Raw genomic sequence first — 12,269 nt, 5'->3', positions numbered from 1 at the left:
ATTTGGGCACTACTATACTAGTATGCCTTTTAATGCTTTGTGATCTGTTATCCCAGCAGGGTGAACCAGAGGTGTGGGATTTGATGGTTTTCGTCTTAAAGCTGAGATTGTAACAGAAATATGAGGGTTCACACAGTGCGGCTCCTTTACATTGTACAGAACCATTGATGGTGGCCCACCGAAGAGACACTTTCAAGGAGGGAATGTGAAGGGGTCGACCAGCCTCAATTAAAAAAAAAAAGTTTGTTGTCCTAATTGCTTCTAGACCCATCGAAGTGGCCCTGTAGCTTTCTCGACACTTGCTGTTTGTCAGTGTCCATCGGCTGTATGAGGAGTACAGAGGTGTTAAGTATCACAATGCGTGTCAGTGGCATGCTGGGAGCTGAGAGCATGCTCAGGGGCAGACCTGGGCCAGCTTGTGTGAAGATGTTTAATCTGCCTGAACCACTACAAAGATTATGTAAGATCTCATCCCATGGCCTTCTGAGCCTCAGGTCTAAATGTTTGGGTCCTCGAGGGAAGATACTATATCATCTATCTTACACCATCCTTGGCCACTGAAAACCCTCTGGGCAAACTCTTGGCAGAATGGATTAAGGGAATGCCAGAATGAGTTGAGGGAATGCGGAGGATTCTCACTTTGAGAGTCTGTCTGTGGCATGTTTCCATTTCACTCAAACGTCCGCATGTTGGGAGGAGGAACTACTTTCTGGAGTGTTTGGCAAAAGAAGGGTGGTCTGTGCCTGTGAATGTTCTACCTTTGGACGAAAGATATATCTTCAGTTGTATACCTCATGGAAACCTTGTTTGTGCAGAGTGAACAGGCGCCGAGAGTGATCTTACACTTCTGAAGTCTGAATTTGATATAATTTAAAGAGTCACTCCTTTCTAAACAACACTTCTTAGGACATATTTGAGGTCCTTGGGTATTCCATACGGGATTTCCACAAAGACCTGTAGTATGTTACTTTCTAGAATGGCGTGCTCCATGGTTCCTGGTCTAGATTAAAGCTTATTTTGTAGCGCTGCTGCTGTGTGAGATGTTCACAGAGCTTGGCGCTCTCAGTGAAAAACAGAGACACAAAAGAACTGCTGCTACTGTTAAATAACTATGCTCTTTTTGTCTCCTGATATATAGGAGAACAGCTTCTGTACCAGATCCCCAACAACAAGATTCTGACCACAAAAATTGGCCTCTTGCATAGCCTGAGGGAGTATGAGAGACTGATGACCAAAGTCAGCGGAATCCGTGGACCCAGGTGATTATCTGCACCCCCACATCCCTTTCCTGCACTGAATCACGTAATCTCTCTGTGCCTAAAAAACATTAATGGGACCCTGTCAAAACTTTAACTGGGACGAAACAATTGGGAGGGTCTCTCAAAGGCGCGTGCCCAATGTAATCAAGGGTGTGGCTTAAAAACATGCACGCTAAAAATCTGAGTTTAGCATAGTGTGCTGTCCGACTGGTATTTGATGCTTTCGTTTCGTCATCGTATACAGATATATATTACAAGAGGTATCATTACCCCGCAACAAGCCAGGACTATTGTCTTTGTCAATGGTTGTTAGTTGCATTAGATAAATAAGCAACAACTATGGCTTTGTTGGGTATAACTGACAATGCTTCAGCTCTGAAATGATGAGAATGAATGAACTAAAATGAGTCTCTTTGAAGTTACATGAAAGGCAGTGAAGGGTGGTGCTGCTGCAGAGTTAAGATGTATTTTTTTCACCCTTAGGGTGATGGCAAAAATAGAGAGTCCGATAAGGACCCGTTTCAGCATCTGCTTTTCAGAACTGCCGGTGCTGGGCACCAGCAGGATTCAGCTCACGTAAAACCCTGAACCTAGTGTAATGTAACTGGTGCTCATTTAAAGTGCACCCCCATATTGATCATTTTAATGAAGGGCCACACCTTTTGGAGGAACCACTGGGGGCTCTATAGCCCCGAGCCCAGAGCTTTAAGTGGGATGAAAAAACTGGGGGGTCTCTCAAAGGGTGTGGTCTATGCAATTAAGGGTGTGGCTTAAAACACATAGGCTAAAAATCTGTGCTTAGCATAGTGTGGTATTTTGTTGTTTCTGTCATTGCACCCAGATGTATAATACAACAAGTAACATTACACCTACAACAAGCCAGGACTGTTGGCTTTGTCAATGGTTGTTAGTTACATAAGATAAATAAGCAACAACTATGACTTTGTTGAATATAATACTGAAAATGCTTCAGTTCTGAAATGATGAGACTGTAAAAGTTCAGTTCTGAAATGATGAGTCTGTAAAAGAACTATAACGAGTCTATTTGAAGTTACATCACAGGCAGTGAAGGGTGGTACTTCTGCATAGTTAAGATATTTTTCCATCCTGAGGGTGAGGCCAGGGCAAAAATGGAGAGCCCGATAGGTGCCCGTCTCAGCAGCTGCTTTTATAACTGCCGGTGCTGAGCACCGGCAGGACCCGGCCCACTTAAAGCCCTGCCAAAGCCCCTACCTTCAGGTATTGCTCTGTGCTGTCCACTCTGCAGTGAGGCCACATGAGCTCTCGGGAGATGAGGGGCCACCAGAGAAGGCTGAACAGCAGGGGGTCCGGCTTTTTCAAGCGCTTTGACACATTGGCGTAGCTAGGGCTTTTTACGCCCGGGCCATACCTCAGTTTACCACAGCCCAGTGCTGGTAACAGCAGGGTGCTGGCGAGCGGCCATGCCGAGCAGGGGGTTGTGGGCGACAACGAGCAACGGGGGGGGAGAGTTGGTGTTGCCTTTAGTGATGCCGACGAGGGAGATTAAACAAAAAAATTAAGCAAAACTCGCTGCCGCCCTCAAACAAGCATTGGCATAGCCAATAGGTCTCGCCTTTGGGACCTTATAAGTGTTTAGCCGGAGATATTGACTTTGCCTATGTCTTTAAGCTGTGCTGTACAGAAGTCTGCAGCATGCTGAAAAGTTAGAGTAACGAAGTGTCAGAAGCATTTTTGTTAACTTAAATATGACCAAGAAAGCATTATGTACAACTGAACGACCATATTAAACAAGCATTGGCATAGCCAATAGGTCTCGCTTTTGGGACCTTATAAGTGTTTAGCCAAGCAACAGTTGCATAACTAAATACTTATAAGGTCCCAAAAGCGAGACCTATTGGCTATGCCAATGCTTGTTTCTGTTTATTACTGCTCTGTAGTAATGGCGGCGCACGGGTGCCACCATTACTACATAGAAATAATAAACAGGAAAAAAAAACTGGCTCCCTGAGAACATCAAAGCCGCCGTGCGGCCGCGAAAGTGAAAGTGATCGCGATTGCGATCAATCATCAAAGCGGCCACGAAAGTGAGGCACGCGTGCCCACGCACATGCACTGTAGCTCTAGGCTACAGTGGTAGTACTTTTTTGAGCCCTCACAAAAAGTCCCGCCAGAACTAGCGCATGCGCTGGGTCAGGCGAGACCTAAAAAGGGACACACGGGGTGAACCGCATTCCCCTCCTCCCCCCATTGCTACGCCATTGCTTTGACACAGATGTTGATAGTCCTACAAGTGAGACCAGGAGAAGATGGGGAGAGGATGTAGCCTAACGGCTAGGGCGGTAGACCTCAAATCTGGGGAACCTGGTTCGAGTCTTGGCAATGACACTCAACATCCTGTGATTCTGGGCAGGTCACTTAATCTCCCCGTGCCTTGCAAAAATGAATGTGTCTTTATGTAACAAAACTGGTGCCATGTAAAGCGCTCTGATACCCGATACCTTTGGGTCAAGTTTGCACTATATAAAACTCCGGAAAAAAATGAGGGGCCCTCTCATCTTGCGCCAGCCTTGTCTTTGTCCCTGAGCGCTCGTTTTTTCTGTCAGATTTCCCAATTTAAAGTAGTCCATATTTTGCCAATTTAATGTAGTCCTTCATTTTCATACTATCTGTAGGCGATGTTTCTAACACACCATTACCCCCCTTCCTTGCCCCCAATTCACCCTCTGACCCCTGCTGACACACACCATCAGCACATTTGGCAGCTAAGCTATGGGTGATATAGTTGAGCTGAGGGAGGCCCAGAGAGGTTTGTGAGCGGGGCATGTCACTGCTCAACCAGGGACTGACCAGTGACCACAAAAGCCCCACCCCCCCTGCTGTCTCATTTTATTCACTGGCATTAGCGAGGGCACCACATTTCTTCCCGCCCAGGCCAGGGGGCTGTCTTAGCCTGAGCTCGTTCAAATTCACTTGTCGCAGAACATGGGCTTTTTGCTCAAACCATACTCACCATTAGAATGGCCATTGTTCTAACATAAGATAATTTCTCTGAAAGGTTTTTGTTATAGAATGTGGAGGATGGTGTGCGGTGTGCCCTGCATTAATAACTGAAAATGTTCAATTTGCAGTAAAATCATGCTGACGTGAGTGCGCATTGCATGCCTCCTTTTAATCTCGCTTTCACGTGTCGTGAACGCTCTCACGCTGAAACGAATTCTATTCCGTTCCGTGCCTTTGATCTTATGATATACTTAGTTTGCCATCAGGATCTGTGGAACCTGTTCTTAAAGTGTACACGATTGAGGAATGATGAGCTCGAGAGCCAAATCACCACAGGTAAAGCGTTAGCGCCACCTACTGACAAATGTACGCATCAAACACGCCAGGCTCGGCGTTGTTATTTGATTACCCTGCCCATCAACACTTTGCATGCTGGAATTTTATAGCACATATTTACAATGTTATAAATCAAACTACTAGTCCCAGAACACAAGGCGCTGCTTATTTCTTTAAGCATTTATTTATTAGGTATTTTATAAAACAATTATGTCAATCGAGCACTGGCTTGTACAGCAAGACAAGGAGAACATAGTACAGCAAGGGCAATAACCAAGCTTTCTCAGTCTATTCGATTGGGTTGGCCTCACTTTTAACTTTCTCCAACCGCAGACTCTGGGATAAGTCTATGGCAAAGGTTTTCTAAAAAGCAGTCTCATTCTGTGAAGTAAGGACTTAGGAGTCGAGTGCGTTCAATAGTTATAGACCTAGGACTCCCCCTCTTAATTGCTAACCACTGAAGTGGCCTGAGGTGTGTTATGGTGCTGACCAAAGGGGCCAGCTTTTGCAAGAGACCAGGCCTTTATTCATGAAGGCATTGTGGGTGACGGGGGGTGACTTGAATATAATGTTAACGTTCACTAGAGCGCATTCAGAGCCAATTGGATGGGGTCAAATTTATGCAACTTCAGGCACATCACGGTGGACTGATTTTGGGGTCTTTGGAGTCAGTCCGTCACTTATTTTAGCAGGCCTTGTAAATCACGTGGCATTGGTCTAACCATCCCAAAATGAAAGATAGGCAGTTTCGATTTGGTGAGACACTTGCAGGAGAGGAAAGAGTTTGCAACGAAAGCAGAGTTGCATGTTCATCCCCTTGACCACAGCATTGATTTGAGGGGGTGAATGAGAGTTTCGAGTTAAGAATCACAAGCGTTTTAGCTTTCTAGGCCGTGGGGATAGGAGAGCCCATACTGGAGACCCATTTAAACAGCCAGAGGCCCTGTTTTTCACTCCAAAGATAAGGAGATATAATCTAGCTCCATTTAGGCTAATTTAGGGGCATATCAACAAGGGCTTTATCTCTGCTGTTTTGGCTTTAAAAGCCAAAAAAGGAGAGATAAAACTAGCGCCCTATCAACAACAGGGTGCTAACATGCAAATTTGCATGTTAGCACCCTTTTATTCTATGCTTCCCCTTGCATCTCTAATGAGATGCAAAGGGGGCGTTCCAGAGTAAAATAATAGGAGAAATGTCGCTAAGCGACATTTCTCCTATTATCAAGAATGTCGCTAACCCTGTTAGAGACAAAAAAAGCAGCGCTAACCGCGGTTAACGCTGCTTTTTTACGTCTGGTATTTTTCAGACTTAGCCATGATATCCTATGGAAGGAGGATATCATGGCTAAGTTTGCCTGTCCCTATCAACAAGGTAACGTGAGATTATCGCTGGGTTTCCAGCGATAATCTCACGTTAGCCTGTTAGCGTGAGGATTTTTATCGCTATTGAGATAAGCGTTGCTAATAGCACGCTATCTCAGCGATAAAAATTCACGCTAGCCGGCGATAATTATCCTAGCGCTAAGTGCGCTTAGAGATAATTATCGCCGGTTGTTGTTGATATGCCCCGAAGTTTTCTCTCATTCAGAGCAAGCCTTGGTGGAATTTCAGTTACGTCAGAGTAATCGGAGAAATGTTGGTAATTCCGCATTACTCTTCGATGTGGGATTACCAATAAATACGCTATAACTCCTGCTTGCGTAATTTGGAGAAAAAGGACATTTATCAAACGTGAGTTGCCTCTGGCTCTCGCTAATCATGTTCTGCTGCATGTAGCATTATTTCTTAGCGATAAATGCCAGGAGTACGTTGGGGAAAAATCTTACCCAAAGGGCGCATTCAGCAAACGTAAGCGCCCGCTTCCGCTCGCTAATCATGTTCTGCTTTACTTAGCGCTATTTCTTAGCACAAGAATGCATCCTCACATCCATTCGGGCTAAGAAACAGCGCTAAAAGGAGAATTACTCTTCTTGTGTAAACCTGCAAGATCTCGCAGAATTGTTAGATAATTCCGCATGAGTACGCTACATGGAATTACATGAGTTACGCCCACTTCTAATTCAGAACTGTGTGTGGGATCAGCATTTGGTGATGGTATAGAGGCCCTCTCTTGTGTTCTCTTCAATGTAGATTGGTAAGCCATTTAAAAACCAGAGCTGACCGAAGGCGCCACACATGACATGACACCTCTTGGCATTTATGAAGAGTATTTAAAATGGGGCATTAACCAATCCCACACTCCTCCACTTTGGCCTGTTCGTTAGGGTAACCTGTCCATTAGCCTCTACTGGGAAGTCTAAAATAGAGTTCCAGTGCTTTCTCTTGCCAGGTCCCACCCTGCACCATTTTATTCCAGTGTTTTTGAGACATTTACAAAATGTGTGAGAATCTTGAGTGCATAAACAGAAAACATGAGGTCCAGGAGCCCAGTGACAATGCTCTAGAGTTTTGGGCATCTGAAAACGTTGACAATCTACCTTAAAGCACATAAAAACACACTGTGAACAGTGGGGTCACGTGGACAACATAAGAAGATTGGGGCACAGATTGATGCAGGGTGTGAAGAGTTGGGGCTCACTGATGTGCAAAGTCGGGAGTCTGTGGCCCCTAGACTGGATGGACAAGACCATGTGAGTAGTTCCTGGTAGTGTGAGGAGCTTTCAGTGCACAGCTGGGGAGAGGAGATAGGAACATGGACAGTGTGAGCTCTTGGCACACAGACAGTGTGAGGATCACTGGGCAGATACATATTAAGAATACGTTGGGCACATGAACGGAGATTGTGAGGATCATTGGGCACACTGGGAAGAGCTTGAGCACATGGACAGAGATAGTGTGATGATCATTGGGTACACTAGGAAGAGCTTGGGCACGTGAACAGAGTGTTGAGAACATTGGGCGCACTAAAACATTGGGCACATGCACAGAGGGTGAAGATCATTGGGCACACTAGGAAGAGATTTGGCACATGGACAGAGCTTGGGCACATGGCCAGAGTGTGAAGACCATTGGGCATACTAGGAAGAGCTCAGGCACATGGACAGACAGCATAAAATTTCACTGGGCACACCTGGAACAGCTTGGGCACATAGACAGAGACTGTGAGGATCATTGGGCACACTAGGAAGAGCTTGGGCACATGGACAGAGTGGGAAGAACATTGGGAACACTAGGAAGAGCATGGGCACATGGACAGAGACTGTGAGGATCATTGGGCCACTAGCAAAAGCTTGGGCAGATGGACAGAGTGTGAAGACCATTGGGCACACTTGGAAGAGCTTGGACACATGGACAGAGACTGTGAGGATCATTGGGCACACTTGGAAGTGCTTGGGAACATGCCCAGATAGTGTGAAGATCACTGGACACACTAGGAAGAGCTTGGACACATGGACTGAATGTGAAGAGTATTGGGCACTCTAGGAAGAGCTCGGGTACATGGACAGAGATGGCAGAGATCAATGAGCACTCTAGGAAGAGCTTGGGTGCATGGACTCCGACTGTGAGAACCATTGGGCACACTAGGAAGAGCTTGGGCACATGGACAGATAGTGTGACGATTATTGGGCACACTAAGAAGAGCTTGGGCACATGGACAGATAGTGTGAGGATTATTGGGCACACTAGGAAGAGATTTGGTACATGAACAGAGACTGTGAGGATCATGGGGCATGCTAGGAAGAGCTTGGACACATGGACAGAGTGTGAAATTGGGCACACTAGGAAGAGCTTGGGTACATGGCCAGAGTGTGAAGATCATTGGGCACATTAGGAAGTGCTTGGGTACATGGACAGCGTGTGAAATTGGGCACATTAGGAAGAGCTTGGGCACATGGACAGAGACAGTGAGAATTATTGGGCAGACGAGGAAGAGCTTGGTCACATTGACAGATAGTGTGAGGATCATTGGGCACACTAGGAAGAGCTTGGGCACATGGACACTGACTGTGAGGCTCATTGAGCACACTGGGAAGAAGTTGGGAACATGGACAGAGTGTGAAGATCATTGGGGACATTAAGAACAGCTTGGGCACATAGAGAGCTGTTGTGAGGAACGGGAAACAACCTTTACATCACGGTCATTAGACCACAATGCCTTTACAACGCGGTTGTTACATCAACCGCGTTGTTACAAGGCAATGCCATTACTACGCAAGTCATTACATCGACTTGCAGTAGATAGCGCTCTAACATAAGGAATAGTATGATTTAATATTCCAACACCTTCCTTACCATTGCGTAGGTTGGAATAGTAAATTATACATTCCTAATGTTACAGCGCCATCTACTGCAAGTCGATGTAATGACTTGTGTAGTAATAGCATTGCGTTGTTACGGAACGCAATGTATTTGCATGCGTTGTAGCATGCTATATTCGTGAGGAACACTGGGCACTCTAAGAAGAACTTGGGAACATGGACAGGGTGTGAAATTGGGCACACTAGGAAGAGCTTGGGCACACGGACAGAGACCGTTGGGATCATTGGGCACACTAGGAAGAACTTGGGCACATGGACAAAGTGTGTAGATCGTTGGGCACACTAAGAAGAGGTTGGGCACATGGACAGAGCGTGAAGATCATTGGTCACACTAGCAGTGGCGGCTGGTAGTTTTAGGAGGGAGGGTGTGGACAGGACACACACGCACACATACTCAGTCACAGACGTGCATTCACACACGTGCGCACACACACACACACATCCATTCACAACACTCATTACCAAATATTCATACATGCACGCACCAACCATTAATTAAAAAAAAAAACACACATACCTGCAGCTCTGCCTCGGAGGTCCCAAGAAGCTTAAGACTGCTGCCTTCCCTCATTGGCTGATGTAAGGTCAGCCGTTGAGGGAAGGTAGCAGTCCCAATGTCATCACAGAGTGGGATGGGGTCGGTGAGACTGCTGACCCCACCCCACTCTCTGACGAAGTGTCACTGATTGACAACCGACCCTGGGCGCTTCAGGGCTTAAAACTGAAGCACACAGGTGCAATGCAATGAGTGACGCTACCCCTCATAATTGAGGGGAAGGGCCTCAAGCACCTTTGCTGAGGAGGTCACGCCCACAGGAGCTGTGACATCCTCAGATCAGCAAAGTTCAGCTCAGGCAGCCAGGAGCCTGTGCATTTAGCGGATGTCTTGCCCCTGGCTGCATGACCTGAAAACGAACAGTGTCTGTCAGGCTGACCTTTGCTGTTCTTAGGGGCAAAAGGTGAGGGGTCACGGCCCCTTAGCCCCAATGGACTGGCCATGGCTGCACACTAGGAAAAGCTTGTGCACATGGACAGATAGTGAGAGGATAACTTGGCACACTAGCAAGAGCTTGGGTACATGGACAAAGTGTGAAGATCAATGGGTACACTAGTAAGTGCTTGGACACATGATAAGTTATTGTGAGAATCATTGGGCTCACACTAGGAAGAGCTTGGGCACATGGTCAGATAGTGTGAGGATCACTGGGCACACTAGGAAGAGCTGGGGCACATGGGCAGATTGTGAAATTGGGCACACTAGGAAGAGCTTGGGCACATGGACAGAGCATGAAGATCATTGGGCACTCTAGGAAGAGCTTGGTCACATTGACAGAGTGTGAAGAGCATTGGACACACTGGGAAGAGCTTGGGCACATAGACAGGCATTGTGAGGAACCCTGGATACATTAGGAAGAGCTTGGACACATGGACAGAGACTGTGAAGATCAATGGGCACAGTAGGAAGAGTTTGGGCACATGGACAAAGACTGTGAGGATCACGGATAGTTTGAGTATCATTGGGAACACTAGCAAGAGCTTGGGTACATTGCAAGAGCTTGGGTACATGGACAAAGTGTGAAGATCATTGGGTACACTACTAAGAGCTTGGGCACATGCTTAGTTATTTTGAGGATCATTGGGCACACTAGGAAGAGCTTGGGCGCATGGATAGAGAGTGTAATGATCATTGGACACACTAGGAAGAACTTGGACACATGGGCAGAGTGTGATGATCATTGGGCACACTAGGAAGAACTTGGACACATAGACAGAGTGTGATGATCATTGGGCACACTAGGAAGGGCTTGGACACACGAACAGAGTGTGATGATCATTGGGCACACAGGCATTTAACTCATGTCTAGCTCCTGGCTGCCTGACATGGAAATGATCAGTTTCCGTCAGTCGACACTTGCTTAGCCTGACAGACACTGTTATTAGGGGCAAAAGGTGAGAGGGCGTGGCCCCTCAGCCCCAATGGGCCAGCAGCGGCTGCACACTAGGAAGAGCTTGTGCACATGGACAGATAGTGTGAGGATAACTGGGCACACTCTGAAGAGCTTGGTCACATGGACAGAGTGTGAAGAAAATTCAGCACACTGGGAAGAGTTTGTGCACATAGACAGAGACTGTGAGGATCATTGGGCGCACAAGGAAGAGCTTGGGCGCATGGGCAGAGCGTGAAGATCTATGGGTACACTAGGAAGAGCTTGGGCACTTGGACAGAGTGTGTGAGGATCAATGGGCACACTAGGAAGAGCTTGGGCGCATGGACAGAGTGTAAAGATCATTGAGCACACTAGGAAGAGCTTGAACACATGGAGATTGTGAGAAACTTTGGGCCCTGAGGTACCATGATGATCTTGCAGTGCCCTGGAGGAGTTTGTGCTGTAAAAACTCTAATCATTGTGAGCAGCACTGTACAGGAAAGCACCCTCATTTGAAATGTTGGCAACACCGGGATGTTTACATTTTAATGTATTTCCAGACGATGGATTTTCTAGGCCGGTGGGGACCATCTGGGATATGTTTCTTACTTAATGTCTGAAGGGTACCAGAATGATATACCAAGTCTCTCATTAAGACCTTCTTCCTTAGGATGCTGCAGCTCGAGGACTTCTTCCCAGAGACATTCCGGCTGGACCTGAAGGAGGAGAGGAATGCCTTCCTCGCATTCTACAAAGGTGAAGACCCTCGGCCTTAGGCTTAGAGGTAGAGAGGCCCTGCTCCGAACACCTGTTTGCATCAGAATGCGTTTACATCATAAGATAGCTGTTTACGGAGGGGTCTGTGTGCATCTCTGTTAGAGGAAGGGACACGTGATGCAAATAATCTCGGAGCGCCTGCGTGCCGCTGCAGACATTTAAGAACCATGGGTTGTTTGTAGCCCCCAAGATTTTCACATGTAGTGTTGTGTTGGTGATGATTTGTGTTTGAGCACTTTTGAGCTGACAGGTCTATGTGCTCATGGTGTGCTGTTTGTCTCTCTTGGGGTTTGTTCTATGTTTGTAAACGTATGTTCCATGTTCCATGTTTCTACACCTTCGTTTGTTTATACCGACCCTTGTGGGATCGGTTTGTGTTTTTTGCTCACTCCTATGGTGAATGGTAGTATTTTTTCGGTCTGTTCTCTTTTCCACCTGGTTCTTGATTGCCTACAGTTGCGTGTAAGGTATTGCCAGCGCATTTTTAAAGGAAAACTGTCACTTTAAAAGTTTTAGTGTTAGTGGGACTATAGACGTGCGTGCCTTCACGTGCCCAAGCTCGTTCATCCACAAGACACAGGGAAGAGCATCCCCCTGGTGAAAATCCGTGTGCTTTTTTTTCTTTTATTGTTACATTTGTTCTTTTATATCTCCCATGCCTGAAATGGGCATGTCTATTATATTTAATCTAGAGTGATTTCAAAAAGTAAAAAAAAAAAAAACTTTTG

General features: G+C 46.4%; 1 protein-coding gene across 1 annotated transcript in view; it reads left to right on the top strand.

The window, feature by feature from the left end:
• Positions 1-12,269, top strand: part of TTLL10 (tubulin tyrosine ligase like 10) — a 448,425-nt gene that overhangs the window by 342,856 nt on the left and 93,300 nt on the right. The window contains exons 8-9 of the mRNA XM_085609638.1: positions 1,139-1,259; positions 11,435-11,520. Coding sequence (XP_085465764.1) covers positions 1,139-1,259; positions 11,435-11,520 — 207 coding nt within the window. The remainder of the gene's footprint in view (positions 1-1,138; positions 1,260-11,434; positions 11,521-12,269) is intronic.

This window comes from Triturus cristatus, chromosome 1_2 (assembly GCF_964204655.1).
Source record: "Triturus cristatus chromosome 1_2, aTriCri1.1, whole genome shotgun sequence".
Classification (NCBI taxonomy): Eukaryota; Metazoa; Chordata; class Amphibia; order Caudata; family Salamandridae; genus Triturus; species Triturus cristatus.
Note: the sequence above shows the minus strand (reverse complement) of the source record. Positions and strands in the feature narration are given on the sequence as shown.